At 31.4% G+C, this 18682-nt stretch overlaps 1 protein-coding gene and 1 pseudogene across 10 annotated transcripts; one reads left to right on the top strand and one right to left on the bottom strand.

Annotated features, from left to right (window-relative positions):
* Positions 1–317: 317 nt before the first annotated feature.
* On the bottom strand, positions 318–18279 carry LOC140046379 (clathrin interactor 1-like). Of its 10 annotated transcripts, XM_072091001.1 has the most exons (18): positions 18117–18279; positions 17211–17412; positions 15648–15786; positions 14925–15068; positions 13668–13818; positions 12954–13146; positions 12429–12676; positions 11563–11902; positions 10244–10312; positions 8381–8437; positions 7913–7969; positions 7298–7384; positions 6192–6233; positions 5965–6006; positions 5276–5299; positions 4290–4367; positions 3762–3882; positions 318–2896 (listed from the first exon to the last, which is right to left on the bottom strand). In XM_072091001.1, the coding sequence occupies exons 1-18, from the start codon at positions 18158–18160 to the stop codon at positions 2481–2483; spliced, it is 2454 nt and encodes an 817-aa protein (XP_071947102.1). In that variant the 5' UTR covers positions 18161–18279; the 3' UTR covers positions 318–2480. The 10 variants fall into 10 exon arrangements, with proteins under 10 accessions (XP_071947102.1, XP_071947103.1, XP_071947105.1 ...); XM_072091002.1 differs by lacking the exon at positions 5276–5299; XM_072091004.1 differs by lacking the exon at positions 5965–6006.
* LOC140048169 (5S ribosomal RNA) lies at positions 6305–6422 on the top strand (annotated as a pseudogene).
* Positions 18280–18682: the final 403 nt, after the last annotated feature.

The following is an 18682-nucleotide window of genomic DNA, read 5'->3' as shown; positions in this document are numbered from 1 at the left end:
CAAAGTCTTTTGTTCACAGACCGACATTAACAGTAGGCTTACAATATTGTCATGTCGACTGGTGTGTTTTAAATAGGTATAAATACTCGTTTAAAAATGAGTATGACCTGATACGAGTAGCTAGATCTACTTAATACACAAAACAGTCACACACTCAGTGCCTATATGAACTCAACAAGAAATCATTTATTTTATTCTAAAAAAAATTATATATTTGAAAGAATATTATTACACAGAAACATAATATATAAATCATTACATAATATAAAAACAGAGAAGTAGAATTATTCACTATAATCAATTATTTCCCCCTTGTAATGTAATTTACTGTACATTTTATGTACAGTAAATTGTCAACCTAACGGGCGGTGCAAGTACATTTTGCCATGAAACAGTTCACCAACAATATACACACAAAACAAATGCACAAGTGATAACAAAAAATTACTTTTAAATTATCCACATTTTTTATGACAATAAATGTCACATAAATCATTTTATTACAATTGATTCTAATTTTAATTAAAATGGGAAAAAAAAGATAATTATGGTATAAGTAAATAAACAAAACTGAGTAAAGATTAACAACAAAATATATAAATTAATAATTTCATAGACAAACATAAAAGCATTTATATTACACTGGTGTAACGTACAATTATCTTGGTATAAAAATAGTTATGGAATAAGTAGACAATGTTATATTTCAATTCAGCTGTTGTATGTAAATAAATATAATTTTTTCCACTAAAAACATAATTGATTTTGTGGATATACAACAATCAGGGTACATAGACATCAATAATAATAATTTCCAGGGATTTTATTCCGTAAAGATGACAAATACACATTGTAAATTCATTGAATTAGGTGACTACAATTTTCCAAGAGAAAGCAGTTTTTACAAAGAAATCATCTTAAAATAACATTTTTGTTCAAAAAAGCAAATTAGTCTTTTCCTTATTTTGCCCTTTTAGGACATTTTTATTGTATAAGAAGAAGAATGTAGCGGTTGTTAAATAAATAAATTTGACCTAACCACATTTCTTGACCAAATCAAATCTGCTTTTTAGCAATCAAGGAGATCATACATTTTGCTTTAAATGATGGTAATACTTTATGCAATATATTAAAACTACTGTAGTTGCAATAAAACTTGAATTATTATTATTATTATTGTAATCAATTAAACTTGAAATTCATTTTAAAACATTTTATGAAAGTAGAAATGTGTTAAGGGGACACTTAGGTTCCAAAGATGTCCCCTTAAAAGAGGTTCCACTGTACTTATTTATGATTTATAAATGATAATAGGTCCCTGAAGGTATACTAAATATACAATCCAAAGTAAATTTGCTGAATTTATCAAATATATTTTGTGACTGCGGTTACTATTATCTATACTGTTGCGTTATTCATGCAATTATTAAAATAACAAAAGTTATATATTGATTTAAGTTGGTTTGCTAATGACAGCTTGTCCTGTTTAATAGCATTTAAACACTCCCTGACACTATACTTCAGCCAGCATAACTTGTTAATAACCAGCTTATTATTCCCTACGACAGTACCAGCAACTTGTTATTGTCGTTTCTCAACTAAATTTCACAATGTCAAAATTGAACTTGCAACCCTACGTTTTCTTGGCTGTCAACCGAATAACAACACTTTGTCAATGAACGTGCCATTTTAACGCGCACATAATTCGGTCGTTCGAGGAATACAAAAATGCACCAAAATAAGCAGAAATTCGAAAAGGAAATGTCCGGTAAACACAACTTATATAGTTGATCGTGAAAAGTCACATTTATACTGTGTGGACGTGATAATCACAAAGTTCAAACTTTAAAATCCTTTTTTTTAGTGTGCTCAAAACAATCCTGCAGTACTGATGTCATACAAAAGTTTAAAGTTTATTCAAATTTATTCTATTTAAGTTCATATTAATCAGTGTTTAATCAATCTACGGTTACAGTACACCGATGATGTCATTGGCTGGGGGAATAACCCCAAACCTAATTCCTTTTAGAAATTCTTTATTAGTAAGTACCTAAATTTCATTAAAATAATAATGTTTTGGTAATTAATAACTATTTGGTTTACTTTCTTCACCTGTAAACTAGCGTCCCATAATGATTTTAAATGTTTCTACTATAAGTGAAATAAGATAAATAAAATTGATAGTGATCTAATTCACATTCCCCTAAAATCAACTTAGTACAAAATTGTAACTTAATATATTACTGTTAACATAGGTAAGGCTGATGATTATAAAATGAATGTTGTTGAGGAAATTATTTTTATTAATATTATATATTATTTGATGTCATCTCCCAAATGACCAGTTATTCTCAATGGTTTATTCTGTGTACACTCATTTTCACACTTTTTATTACATATATATCCCTCATTTTATTATTTAAATTCTATATTTATTTATTTTTACATAAGAAAATTTATTATTTATCTATAAGCCGACATCAGTTTCCCATCGTTCCAAAATTACCCATTTGTTGTCTCTGATTCATCATCATGTTTATTCCCATATTATTTCCTTGGTATGCCATACCCATATTGCCTTGCATCATTCCCATGTTACCTTGTGGAATTCCCATACTGCCTTGTTGCATTCCCATGTTACCTTGTGGAATTCCCATACTGCCTTGTTGCATTCCCATGTTACCTTGTGGAATTCCCATACTGCCTTGTTGCATTCCCATGTTTCCTTGTTGCATTCCTATGTTGCCTTGTTGTTGCATTCCCGGCATCATTCCAGGCATCATTCCCATCATGCTTTGCTGTTGCATTCCCATCATTCCTTGATGTGGCATTGTATTTCCTAGATTTATTTGTGCCATGTTATTGGTTATCTGTTGTTGCTGCTCTTGATGGGATACTGTTGGGAAAAAAAATGTATTTACATAATATGTAATAAATTTATGACGCCTAATCATAAAATGTCTCATCAATGCAACATAGGAAAGAAAGGAAATGTGAAATCCCTATCGTAAAAACTGAAAGATTTAAAAACATTCCTGTCCTTTATTTGATAAAATTATTAGAAAATATTAGTAGTAAATAAATTAAATTTTTGATGTACTGTATCCATTCAAATTTGGCCTATCTTTATTTTTATATACATTTTATCTTTGTAAGTTTTGATTTTATATATATATATATATATCTATAGTTTTATATCAGTTTTTAAAGAATACATAAATTCAGCACATGTATTGTTTTTATTGAATAAATATACCTAAATACATATGGAAAACAGTAGAGATACTTTCTCAGTTTATGCAAGAAAAGAACGTGTCAGAATGGCTGGAAAAAGATTATGAAACAACATTTTGAAATGTAATAAATTTTCATTGATAACTTGGTCACAAACGACCTGGCATACAGCCCAAGTATTATCCACCACTACTGTATTTTATATCACTGGACATACTAGATCTGATTGGCTGATGTGACTTCTGAATATGTTTAAGTTGGCTCTCTAGTTGTAATGTTTTGTTTTTATATATTTAGGCAAATTGCCAAGGATAACCATAAGCGAATTCATTCACTATCCTTCTTAAAGGTGGCAATATATGATGCTCTACATAAACAAAGTCTTATTACAAGTGTTTGTGAGTGGAGTTATAATTTGTCATTTGAAAAAATCTTGACATATGACAGGACCGTTGGATTGGTAGTCAAGCATCATAACCACCAACTCCACACAATATATAATGAATGACTGTTTTGTATATACACACCTGGTGCTTGACTGGGTTTACCTAGTTGGTTCATCGTAGGCTGCGATACTTTCTTATATTTATCTCCCGGACTTAACGAATCTAGATTTATGTTTACTTTTGAGTCACTCCATGTGTTTTTCTGAAAGAAAAACACGCAAAATAATAGTAGGATGGTATTGGTAATGATCAATTTATTTCAGTATAAAAATTCCATATACTGTATATATATATATATATACACAACAAACAATACAAAACGGAAATCGCACTAAAATAGGATTTTCTTCCATTTAGTGAAGAAATTTGAAAATATAGTTCATAGTACACCTAACAAAATCATTTTCACTTTTCAAAACTCTTATTCTAACACCATAGATGCACTTGCGGTATTAATATCATTTTACCAAACAGCAAGACCACTTCGATTATTTGTTAAAAGTATTAATTATACATACTGTATATAGATTCCCTATAGATTTTAATATTGTATTCATCAATTTAGAGACATTGTTGATATCAATATATTTATAAAAAATATTTGTTTACCTGTGGTGTTGTTGGTAATGTATTTATTGTTGGTTTTTGATGAGTTGATTGCAAACCCATCGAAGATGTTGACATTGGCTGAAAAACAAAAGACAAAATATCATGAATTTTAGATATTGTTATCTATTGTATTCTATGTTATTCAAAAATAGAAACCTATTAAACAATAAAACTTCAAGCTGCCAATAACTCTGGATAGTATTAGCTGAAACATGTATTACATATTAGAACTTGAATGATTCGTTCTTTGAACATAATGTTTCAAGGTTTGGAAAAAACTGAATATAATACAGTTTATAGACATATAGAACCAACTAGCCTACTTTGCCACATCATAAGAGGAAGTGGTAGTGCCATAACACTGCAGATGTTAGACAAAAAAGTAGAAGAGAAAAAGAGGCCATCAGATAAAACAATGGTTTAATAACATCAAAGAATGGACAGGATTGAGTTTAGTGCAAGCTAAGCGTCTTGCTCAAAACAGACGTGCTTGGAAGAAAGATATAAGATGTGAAAAGATGGTAGCCAATCGTCAGTATTGACGGCGGCCGAACTTGAAAAGAACCAACACTTTTTACTTTAAAAACAATGAATAGTGAAACATACTTATTTATAGTTTTAAAAAATGCTAAGGTACAGTAATGCTAAAAATAATTAGTTGTATTCACAAAATTTGTTTTTCAAAAAATCAGAGGAATTTGTTTAGAAAAAAAAGCATGAAAGGAAATGTTTTAAATAATTGTGGAGAAATAAAATGCAATCAATGAAAATGTGAAATTAAGAAAGTCAAATATTTAAATATACTGTACAATTATAATACGATACTACGAAAACATATCATCATATGAAAACAATACATTATACAATCAATAACAACAATTTTACATCACTTTAAACCACAAGAAAATACAACTGATGGTACATAAGTAATACGTCATCTATTGGTACAACAAAAACACACACACCGGATTGAATAATTAACTTACCATTACATTCCCTAAACCAGGTTGCTGCAGGTAGATAATTATAATAATGAATATTAATAATCTAATTATTATAATTTCAATGACTGTACAAAACATATCAGTAAATTATTATTACTGTACTATGATCTATCTAATGAATTTTTTTTATGAAACCTATAAAGTATTTTATAGTTTAAAGAAACCATCCATGCATGCAATACATTTTCTTAATGTCATAAAACACAAGATAACAAGACAAGATAATGTCACAAGGGCAGAATAGAATAGTATGTCAAAAGCATTATTCATTAACATATAAAGCACTGTAAAAATGCCACTACTGCTAAATGAAAGTACAGTAGTAGCAAGTTGATGTAATCAAATTTGCGATTTTCATTTCAGATACATTCAACAACTACTTTACAGGAAGGGGGGGGGGGGGGGGTAATAATAGCCCATTTTGTACATTTACAAAAAAATTATATTAATTACACTGTATCTCAGTTTTCCATCATACATTAGCAAAAACTGTTATACATACATCAATATAGCAATCACCATATACTACATTATCTACGCTATTTTGTTTTTATCCGTAATGTTATTATTTTATGGAGAATTCAATCAACCAACCAACCAAACCAGCCACCAATGACCTAGTCATCACCAATAAAGACCCACCACCATAACACACCAAATTATTGACATACCATATAATACTGTGAATTCATATCGCTCAGCATTGGTTGTGTCTATAATAAAGGGATGGAAACAAAAATGGGTTCACAAACAAATATACAACAAATTCAAGGAAAACCTTATTTAGTTATTTGATCGACTGATACAACTACGGAAAAGCTATGGTACATTGATATAAAGGAGTGGATCAAATAATAAATAAAACAAAAAAAACTTAAAAAACCAGATGGTAACGTACCATTAATGTGGGGTTATTACCAGGAATGATATTAGATGAAGGCTGCAAAAAAATGTAAAAAAAAATTTATTTTTACTATAATTAGATTTTTGTTGATATCCCCAGTTTAACTTTAATATGGCTTTACCACGTTGAAACACCGGTTCTCGTCAGATCACCAAAGTTAAGCAACGTTGGGCCTGGTTAGAGCTTGGATGGGAGACCATCTGGGAATAGCGGGTGCTATATACGGAGCTGGGGTCCCGTTAGGCATTTGAAATCAGCACTGCTGACTCTTATGGCAGCCCCTGCATCTAGTATCTGCCTCAGACCTCTAGTCAAGGTGGGCACTGGACGAGAGAAGCCCTGATCAATGTCAGGAGCAATCAAGGTGCTTTAAACCGTCCTGGCTTCGTTTGTATCAAACCTGTTAGTGGCGGTAATTATCGCTGTTGGTTTCGATTGAATAAAATAAAAAAATATAAAAAAATAAAAACTTATTACGGGTTTACCCGTTTCAAACATTGCTCTTTCATTTTAGTACCATGTAATTTTATTGTGTCTATTTTAATTATAATGTTTAATTGTACATAAGTAAACTGTCCACAATTAACAACATATTTGTTTATCTCAAAATGCAATTAAAAAATGTAGTTAGTATTATAATGAAAAATGGTACAAAATACAATATACAAGTGTATAGTAATTGTGTAAGAAAAAAGTGTGAAAACTTATAACAATTGTACAAAAAATGCATAAAAAGATATGTGTGCAAGACAGAAAAAATGTAAAGATAAAAATAGAGGGCTCCCTTTAGAAATTAATCAGTGATGATTATGTTCTCAATCTAGGAAAGAAAAACAACTGTGCAAAAAATAGTTGCACCCAAAGATATTGAGTTTAAGAATGTAATCCTATAATGTTTTCAGTGCATTTTAAACAATGAGAAAATATGAAGTTGATATTAGTAGACAAGATGAACAAATTAAAAAGTAAAGTACTATATGTTTGAATGTAAGATTTACTGTACAGTATTCCAATGATGCAAACAAAACCCCAAAAAATATTTACTATAAAAAGGTTTAAAAACGTCATGCAGTAAAACAAATAGAGTAAATTACACATACCAAGTATGCCATTGAATAACTGGAATCAGGGAGATAATAGGAAGTGGGAAGCATATGGGGAGGAGGGGTTATATGGGATGTTGAAGGCTAAAGAAATGAATAAAAACAAATATTTTGATATCGACAACAATTATAAACTACATCAGTAAACAAAAACAAAATTTATGCTACAAATAATTACACAGAGTGAAACAAACTTTTTCAAAAAATAAACATGAAAATAGTTTCCTTTATATATCCTCCAATTCTAGTTTTTTTTAATGAATTTTCGAATTTCAGGAAAAATTTCAACTTAAAAATTTACTGATTTTTTTAGTCAAGAATTATAGTTTTATATTATATTTTTTGCTACACATTTTTAGAAATATGTAGCAATAAGGTTGTTTTGTATTGATATGCTACACTGGCGAAATTATCCCTGATTTTAAATAAAGTTTAATTTGGTCAGTAAAGAAATAATACACTTGACTTGGAGATTGTGCAATGTTAGACTATCAAATCTAAATAAAACTGTACACACACATTAAAACACAAATTTGCTACATAATAAATTACACAATAACTTTAAAGACATTTTAAAAGCAGCGGGTTACTGTACATTACACCAAAACATACCATCATTGTGATATTTGGAGATGATATTATACTGTCAGTTGTTCCTGCATTAATTACCTATAAGAATTTACAAAGATTCATTTACGTTTCAAAGTAATTCATTTAATATTAATTCATTTAAACATGTATATATCACATGATATATACATGAATAATTTAACAATAAGAAATGTAATGAGAACCAAAGCCAAATTTAAAATCAAATGTAGTTGATATATTTAAAATGTTGATAATTTTTTTTAATCATTGTTTTAAATGTTGTAATTTTGTATTTTATTGTTGGATGATTATGTTTTGCTTTGGAGACTCACTTGATTTAGTTCGCTTTTGGGAATCCTGTCTCTCTCTATTGTTATTTTTTTTTTCTTATATGCGAGACAAAATAAATGAAATGACATTTTTTGTTAATTACTATAGGGATAAGTACATTTGATTATCTTCAATACACTACATTATTCATTAACCTACCATTGGTTGAGTTGATGATGTCATATGCATAGAAGATGCAGACATTAGCGGAGATTGCTATTGATAAAAAATATTAATATATTTGTCATTCATTTATTTTTTATAATTGATTTAAATAAATAAAACAACAAATGGAAGAATTTTAAACTAAAGTACCAAAAGAATTTTTTTCAAAAGAATAAAAAAAATCATGCAACTAATCACTAAAAAATAATTTTTCATTTCAGAGAAAAACAGTCTAAAGTATTTTTAGATATTACATCATTGTCACACAAAATATGTTTAAAGTGGAGCTCCACCCAGAAAATTACTATTTTTCATACATTTCAACTATTATTTAAAAATATCATTCCTTATACTTCATATTTTTTTGAAATTTTTTTCAATGAGTACGATTTTCTTGAAAATCACGCCTTTTTGCGTTTTGGGGGGATACCTTGTAATTTCCTATTCTTTTACATGCAAAAGGGGGGTATATTTGAATAATCCTAAAAAATTCATTTCTTCACCAAAAAAAAAATGTAAAATGTATATTTATGTAATTTTTCCAGATCTTTCAATTTCTGGTATTTTTATCACGTATACATTGCGCAATTTTGCGTAAATAGACACTTTCCCCCGTTCGGGTCCAATTGGGTTTTTCATTTTGCTAGGGAGTACGATCACGTGACATTTTTCACAATCACACTACTGCAGCTGGCGATCTGTTATTTTGTCGCGATGTTATTTTTGACGGGCGAAAAGTATATTAAAACATTCTGAATGTGACCCTATTATGTTTCAGTGTAATAATGTGATTATGAGACTATTACTAAAATGTCAAATTTAACGAGATTTGAGAAAGATGTGGCTATATATTCAATAAAGCTAGGCCTAGGCCTACTACTAGAGTGTAGGTATGTACCGATGCTGCTCAGTGGCTTGGCCTCTAGTTAGGCTAGGCTGACAGCAGTGAAGTTTGTTTTGCTGTCACCCGACCTTGGCCTACCCATGGGCCATGATAGGGTGCCTGAATAGTTGCTTTTCAGTCAGGTCTAAGCTTGCACATCGCTTTACTATTCTTTACTACTCTTGTTCTGTATAGGATTTTGTGTTCCACAATTCTTAATGTGCGAGAAAACCCAGGAACGATAAATGGGGCGAAACGACCATGTCTATGAATACATAGGCCTCTAGACAAAAATTCAAGGCTAGCTAGGCTGAGCAGACGGCTTAGCTAGGCCTAGCCCTAGCTTAAAGTTAAAAGCAATCTGATAAGATTATTATGCTGTTGTTGTACAGTGAAAATCATGAGGTTACATGTAAATTATACTGACATTCTTATCGGAAATATTAGTTAGGCCTAAACAAATCGTATTAATTGTGTGTATAAAATTTATTCCCCATTTTTCGACACATAATTTACCAAAGGGGAGACATTTCCACAATGCGTTGACCAGCGACTAAAACGCGTCAGTCGCTAAGTGTAACGCGTTTCGCGACGTATTGTAAACTAATAACCCCTAAGTTACTGAAAAACTGTAATTTGTTAAAAAACACTATTTTCTGACCGATTTTTTATAAATGAGTTTTTGGAAAATATTTCCGTATTTTCCCTGTTTTTTTTATGTAATCACTTTCAATTAAACATACTTAAACATAATATAAGCTGAGAAAGTCTGAGTGTAGCTCCACTTTAACATGTATTCAATTGCCTTGACAAAAGCAGTTGAGTAGAGAACCTACTAAAGTTTAATCATCTGTCAAAATGATTAATTCTATTATTATATCATCCAAGTTCAAACACAGTTAAAGATATAAACACAAATAAGTTCAATCCAAAATTAAATTTAAGCATGCTACACAGAAACATGTATAACCTACAGTGTTAGTGGTTAACACAGTACCGCTATCCAAGATGGTACTAACTATCGATAGGTCATCAGCTGTCGGCTAGTAAAGAAATATTACAAATCATGTATCGTATAATCATGAACAATGCAACTGTGGTACAACAATGAATTGATATTCCAACTTGAAGAAAAAGAACTATTTATAAATCAAATTGAGTGTGAACAGAATGTATAAAGTTGAATGTGAACAGAATGTATAAAGTTGAGTGTGAACTGAATGTATAAATTAAGATGAGTGTGAACAGAATGTATAAATTAGGTTGAGTGTGAACTGAATGTATAAATCAAGTTGAGTGTGAATGGAATGTATAAATTAGGTTGAGTGTGAACTAAATGTATAAATCAAGTTAAGTGTGAATGGAATGTATAAAGTTGAGTGTAAAAAGAAAGTATATATCAAGTTGAGTGTGAACAGAATGTATAAATTAAGTTGAGTGTGAACTGAATGTATAAATCAAGTTGAGTGTGAACTGAATGTATAAATTAAGATGAGTGTGAATGGAATGTATAAACCAAGTAGAGTGTGAATGGAATGTACAAATTAAGTCCAGCGTCAATAGAATGTACTGTATAAATTAAGTCGAGTGTAAACAGAAATGATTATAAAAGAAATGGAAATATAAATAGTTTTTTCCCAGTAGTTAATATTGGTAAATGATATTTATACTCAAGCAGATACAGTACAATTGGGGATTGATGCAACAGATAGGCACCTTCCCATTTAAGGGTACTTATGGCAGCATGTATTTAACATAAATGTTTAACATTACAAACACCAAAACAAGCTTTATCAGCAGCTTATTTTAGATAAAGTAGGATCTTTCATTTATGTAAGAAGTACAAAAAGAATTAAAATGAAGAGAAAGTAAAGATCTAAAAACACTACATACCACTTGAGAATATTGAGATGGATTCATTGATAAGGAATACTGTCAGGCAGGAATAAAGAGATGATAAAGTTTTAAAAAGAATTAGGTTTACAAAGAGTCAGTAGAAAGGATAAACTAAAGATTAGAAGAAGTCTTGTATTTGATGACCCATAAGCCGATTTTCCACTGGGCGAATCTGTTCAGCTTATGCGTATGCGCAGAGGGGGATTTGGAAGATTGAAATATGAATACGGATGCGTATAAGCTTTCGATTCGTGTGAACAAATTCGGTTAGTGGAAAATCAGCTTTGCAGTATCTATTACTCTTGCATTGAATTACATGCATCCATTGCATACTACAACTTTATCATACAAATATAGCCCATTCAATTAATATATATCAACTATAGGAGGACCTTACCTGTAACATTGGTTGAGGAGACATAAGGTTAGGTTGCATCGGCATAGTTTGTGGCTGCATCGTGCTAGGCTGCGGCTGAATTGAGCTTGCCTGCGACTGTACCATACCAGGCTGCATCGGGCCACTTTGAAGTGACATCATTTGTGTCTGCATTTGTTGTGGTACTGGTGCTGCCTGCATTAGTGAATTCTGTGGCTGCATGACATTTTGTTGAACAGGAGTTGTTGAAGACATCATGAGTGGTTGATTACTAAGTGGTTTTGGTTGTATCAAGTTCATCTCTGAATGTAAATCTGCACCTAATGATGTATTCTCCAAAGTACCAAATAAATCAATTTCCCTGTTCAACAGAACATACACATTTTTTAATTAATAATTGAAAAATTCAAATTCATTGTAACATCTTTAATGTTTCAAACAATACACAATGGTTAGTTCCAATTGTATCAGCATTAGTTGTAAAAATAGATAGACTGTGCAACTGCATTGCATTGACTGTGTGACTTGCATTGAGAAGGGGTTAGAGTTACTTAAAAGCTATGCAATTTTGTTCTGTTTTGTACTTTTCTGGTTTTGTTTTAGCCTTTAGCTTATGTTATTTGTATCGCCATTGAGATCCAGGCATTTCTTCCAGTAATTTGTCTTTTTATTTATAGATAGTATGTGTGAAATTTAGCTTTACAAGCATAACCGGATTCCCTATTATACCTTGGTTGTTTTCAATTCAATTCAATTATTTCATTCCGCCAAGCACTCTGGCTCGAAAATTGTCTTGCTTGTCATATAAAACATTCAAAAATAATAAAATGTTTTATAGACATTGGCATTGATGTGCATAACTATCAACTCAATACAATTTCATTTACCCTTGAGGAGCACTTTTAGCTGGAGAAGAGTTCTGGAATGAAGTGAAGTCACCGAAATCGCCATTGAAGTCTTGCTGCTGAGTAGTGGTTGTGGCTGCTGGCTGCTCATTGCCTCTTGGATTGAAGTCATCAAGACCATTATTAGCCGCTACTGGTGTCGTTGACGTTGCCGACGTGAAATCGGCAAATAAATCTACATCTTTAGGTGAATCAATTAAATCAGATCCTATACTAATTGTTTGGCTATCCTGAAAAATAAAATACATACATGCATTATTACATTTCAGTGTAAACCAATCTGTGACTATGAGCCCAAATTGTGGGTGTTTTAAGTGGGTATAACTTACTGTAACATCACACACTATCAAACTAACTTGACAAAACAAGTTTAATGTGTCCAACTTGTGATATGATGTCATCGTGTCCATATATGAGCACATCACATTTTTTTGCCACATAAAGTTTGATGGTGTAGACAGAGCTTAAGCAATGTAAATAAAAAATAATTTTGTTTAGGTTATTTACTTGTTTTTTATGTCCACCAAAATTTGCAGCAGCACCCAGATCAATTTGTTTACTAGGTTTAGATTTCGACTTTGTAGATTTTACTGTTGATGACGTCGTTGTTTTTGTCTTTTTATAATCATCATCTTCTTCGTGAAATTCATTTCTAGTGGTTTGCTCTTCATCTTCAGCATATTCGTATTCTTCTCCTTCACTGAAAAGAAAAAAATATGATATTGTAAAATATGATATGTGTTAATTATTTGTTTCATATCTTAGATAATAGGGATTCATTCATATAACAAAGTAGTAGACTGTTACCATCAATGGAGTATGTTAAAGCCTGGTTCACACTTGGACACAACAAAAGGACGTACTGCAAGTAAGGTGCAAGCAATCACAATTATTTCCATGGGTAGATGATCATAAGGACATACTGCTATGTAATTCTTAGCACTATACTTCTGTGTGTTTCTATGCCATATCTCTGTTAAGCTCTTTCTACACTCAAACTTTATGTGACAACAAAAGATGATGATGTCATATCACTACCATATTTAAACATATCACTACCATATTTAAGCATATCACTACCATATTTGGGCACATTACACTTTTTTGTCACATAAAGTTTGAAAGTGTAGACAGAGCTTTAGTGATATTAACTCGCGTACAGGTTATACCCTTATAACGAACTATTAGTTACATCAAATATTTTATCAAAATAAATTATACCTTGGATACTCTACAGGTGATTCATCAGGCGACTCGCCGCCGTCGTGGAATGATCTAAAACGAGATTCTTTCTTCCGTTGTCTTTCTAATTGTGCATCAAAATCTTTAAATGAACTGCGATTTGCTTTAGGTTCGCTGTCGTATCGGTCACCTGAAAGCAGAATAAAAATATTGATATTGCTTTGAACGTTTTAAATCATTTAATAGTATTTCACTCATTTCTCTCTCAATGCAAAAATAAAATTCATTCATTTAATAAATGGTATCATACTCCATAAAACCGAATTAACAACAACAAAATACACATGTTACATACAAACATGTGTTAAGCTAAAATATATCATCATTTACCGTCCATAAGGAACGTGGCCTCGTACTGAGAACTAGGTACTGCTTCATACTGGAATATAGTCCGCCACGGAACCCTGATAGCAAAGGTTTCCTTACACCAATTCCAACCAACCCTAGCATACTCAACTATCTCATCCATATTTCTATATATCCCGTATGTTAATAGCGTAAAACATTTCCACTGGTTATATTAATGACTACAAATCTGGAACAAATCGACTAGATGTGGTCTGAATATAAAGTAGATCTGATATGTGGCATAAATTATCAGAAAAACGCTGCATGGGACTCTACCACCTGTGGAATTACCATAACTCCCACAACTAATAAGTCCATACTAATTTATTATCTATACACAATTATTTAATTAATCAATTTTATTGCCCAATTCAACTCTGTGATAAAATCAATGGTAATCAATAATAATTCAGGCTAATTAGCATATTCATGTGACCTGACCTGGACTAAATCACATTAGTCAGTGGGGCGATTAATTCACAACACTAGCTGGGATTAATTCTTAATAATATATTATTTTATATAAGCAAAATACACATGGGACAAAAAATGTGATTTTTTTTGCCAAACCAGTTTGAAAGTGTGGACAGAGCTTTAGTCATACATAGTAGTTGATATTGTGGTATATGTTAATTTATTTAGGTGCGAAACCTAAACAAAAACAAGAGTTTACAAAACTGTAAGCACACGCAGTGGAGTTGTGGAGAAGAGGTTATGATGCTCGGCTACAAATTCAAGGTCCTGGGTTCAAGTCCTGTTACAGCATGTCAGGCTTTGTTCTAATGACAATTTACAACTCCATTCCGTTTTAACTCTATTGTTTTTGTCTGTGGTTCTACATAGTCTGTTAAAAAAAAAATTAAAAATCTAAAAACAGTTCAAACTTACTGTAACCCGAGCCTCTTGATGATGATGATGACATTGACGCTACTCCTACATATTTATCTTTTGCCTTCCTCGACTTCTTTCGGTCTGCTCTTAAACGCTCATCATCTTGGATAAAATCAACTAAATCTTTTACTTTTTGTCGAACTGTTGAGTGAACAAATAGTAAGCATTAATTAGTATATTAGGTTGTACAATGATATGTTCTACTTTTCTAGAAAACCAAATACGAGTTACTAGCAAATTTTATTGTATGTGCTTTCAAGAAGTGAACATTTTATTTGGCACACTAGGCAATGTTTATGTTTTATTAAGGCCGCCGGCCTATATACAGAGTAAAGTCTCCCTCTGAGGAGAGTTGAACTTGAATTTGATAGTAATACAAATTGACAGCCTGTAAAGTAATGAATGTACTGTATATTATTAGCTAACACAATTTTCATATTTCCACAGTAAATCTCATGGAACAAAACACCTCAGTCTTTTTTTGTCTTGTGTGGGTTCTTTCCACTTTTATTCTCTGTTATATATTATGTATTTTGGCAATTAAATATTTTTATGCATATAACACCTCAGTTTGTAGAGTCAAGGAATACTATTAATAATTATCTAACATTTTGATTCTGGTTATGATTTCTTCCAAATGGATATTTTCAAGACATATTGTGAATATTATGTGAAATATTCTCAAATTATATACATTAAATACATTAATAATTACTGTACCATTTAAACCTTGGTCTTTGCCTAGCTCATCTGTAAATGTGTATGTCTCAAGGCTCCGTAGATCATATAAATGTTCCCTGGCAGATGTTACAACTCTCTCGGAACCATTTAATATTAGGTAAGATAAAAGCAGCAATGACTGTCAAAGACAAACAGACAGTATAGCAGATCATAAAAATGTTTCTGTTTTTAAAACCATTAAATATTCAGAATATACATATTAGTAGGTAAGCAAAAACAACATAAAACAAACAATATTGGAAAAAAAATAAAATCATGAGATTAAGATAAGAGCCATTATGATTATTTTTACTATAGGTTTCAAAGGCAGGAGAGCACTAAACTGCTTTCCTTGTGTGTCCGAGGAGAGCATTTTTTTCTTCAAAAAAAGAGGTTGGTCTAGAGGAGGCGTTTCTGTGACACTGTGCATTGGATACACAGTGAGGTAATGAAAGTAAATTCGGGATTCTTGAAAGCAAGCAGGGGAATCCCTCTTTTTGCCGACACTGATTGCCGATTTAAAGAGCGCGATTAATTGCTATTCTTAGAGGTCAATAAGGAGCGCGATCGTACAGGTGCTCCTTAAAAATGATGGACTGAGGATTTATTAGGCAAAATGAAAAATAGTATTAAAATTAGGATAAACTAAAATCATTTAACAATGGATGTCAATTTCTGGTAAATAATATTTTCCCGTACCGTAGACTACGTTTGTAATTGAATCAATTGCTACGTTCTTATTAAGGATTTGTAAAGAATCTCTAATGAACATGCTTGCCAAACATTATTTGTAGTATGTTTGCAATTGCTTAGCAACAGCATTCAGCTTATATTCAAATGTCACCTATTCCATTACAGTTTAGTTAAAAATATTACATAGTAAATTCCTCAATATTTATTATGCTATAAACCATACAAGGTCACAGTATAACCTCTGCAAATACTTTCAAAGTTTGATAAGGAAATAAAGCAAAGAAATTGTATGATTTAGCAGGAATATCACTCAATAAGTGGCAATAATGTACAGTAAAATAGACAGTTAAAAGATAAGATAATAGAAGATAAGATAACAATACATCAATTAACTTAATAAATAGTAATTAGCTAGATCTAATATCTAGTTTATATTATTTTCAACTGTAAACAATTTAAGTATTTACTTCGTACAAAAGAATAATATAAATTCAAACTACCAGATTGAGGGGTTTAAAATAACTACTGTAGGATTAAGAATAAATCCACAAGTACATACTTTACATATTTTTTTTTTATGAATTTAGTAACTGAATTTGTTTAATTTAAAAAAAATGTAAAACATTGAAATGGTTTACAATACAAATCATAAATGCCTATAAAATAATCTTAAAATGTAGGTATTTGTCTTGGCTTTTGTTACTGGACTGGGTCCATACACACAAGATCTAAGATACACCAACATACTTCTTCTGTTCTTGAGTATGACTTAAACTTTAAAATGTATGCATTTAATAATGTAATAAAGATTCCGGTTGAGTTTGCGATTGCAAGTGAGAGCGGATACAGGATTGTATGAGTCTGTCTTACCTTATAAACACGTCTCCAATTCTTTTTGTTATCTTGAAGCATCCGTTTCCATAGCATGCCCATTACCTCCGGAAAATGCTCGTATGTATATGTTTCCTTCGCAATCTCTGCCATCAGAGATCCATGTGGACCCCATTGTTCATCATTTGTTGCTTCACGCACCTTAGCCTCCACTTCACTGTAGTTCATAACCACATTTGTGCTAAGTAAAAAAAATTTAATTATTTCATTATTACAGGTTAGTTAAAGTGCAATAAATAAAATCAAATATAAAATAAGGTTGATCGCAGATAGCGTTGGTTAGGAGTGCATGGGAAGGAAAGGGCACGATTAGAATTGTGTTAATGATCAATAATGGAATTGTTTGGTTGCTTTTCTCCTCAAATTCCTTCTCACACCACGGATCTGTAATAAACCTTTAAAATGCTGATGTTGGCAATCATATTGCAGTATTAGTAGTAGCAAACAGGCCTCCCCTCCTTTTTTTAGGCTAGGCCAATGCTTGAATTTACCTACATACAGGAGGTTATCGCTAGAGAGATGCCTGCTGTGTTGGGGTAACCTAGGCCTACCTAGCCTTAGTAGTAAGTAGGCCTATATGACATTAGACATTTTGCACTGCATGCATGTCACACAGGACAGGGGATCCCGTCACGACAGTCAGTAGTGACATTTTGACAATCATAACGGTCTCGGACTAGCCTAGCCTAGGCCTATTTATTTATACAAGAAATGAAGACACACATCTACGACTGACTCAATGTAAACCTACTGTCATGACTGTAGGATATATTCGGGTCCGAAATTGTGTTGACAACAGGTAGTTTTTCTGTTGCAAGAGGAAAACATAATAATCGGCCCCTCCTACTCCTCCTCTCAGAACCCAGGCTAACAAATTCAACTTACACTTTGTCACTTATCTCCCGAATCTTCCAAATTGCGTTTTGCATGGTCTTATGTGTATTATAAATACTTCATGTAAATAAAATACTACAAAATTGTAGTCAATTTCAAGATGTTTGAAGATTTTTATTTATCTTCGTATTATTTGGTCTACCGGGTCTCAAAATGGCTGAAAACCGGAAGTTGACGTTGTCAGTCTCGCAATTGTGACCTTAATACCGGAAGAACTAATTTTCAATATGGAACGCCATCTAAGTATTAATTTATATTGAATAAAATGAGGTTTTTAGTAACATCAAAGAATATATCATATCATATATATATATATGATATATTCTTTGGTAACATTCACACATGGAGGTATAACTCCATGATTCACAATATTTCGGAAACAAATATGTTGATAGTTTGTGATGTTTTTAATTTATTATTTATTCCTAACAATGAGCTTGCTGCTTTTGAATAATTTTATATAGTACTGTTTTTTTTCAGGGAGATAATATATCTTTATACAACACAAAGCAGCAAACACATTTACATACATTGTGTACAATAAATAACAGTCAAAA

The sequence above is a fragment of the Antedon mediterranea genome, chromosome 4 (assembly GCF_964355755.1).
Source record: "Antedon mediterranea chromosome 4, ecAntMedi1.1, whole genome shotgun sequence".
Lineage (NCBI taxonomy): Eukaryota > Metazoa > Echinodermata > Crinoidea > Comatulida > Antedonidae > Antedon > Antedon mediterranea.
Note: the sequence above shows the minus strand (reverse complement) of the source record. Positions and strands in the feature narration are given on the sequence as shown.

What these genes read in the sequence shown, in the direction of transcription:
- LOC140046379 (XM_072091001.1), bottom strand. Translation starts at nt 18,160, where the DNA reads ATGCAAAACGCAATTTGGAAGATTCGGGAGATAAGTGACAAAGT. An exon ending in CTCCTCAACCAATGTTACAG is followed by an intron (nt 10,313 to 11,562) that starts GTAAGGTCCTCC and finishes TTTCTTTACTAG; the next exon opens with CCGACAGCTGATGACCTATC. An exon ending in GTAATAACCCCACATTAATG is followed by an intron (nt 6,007 to 6,191) that starts GTACGTTACCAT and finishes CCTTTATTATAG; the next exon opens with ACACAACCAATGCTGAGCGA.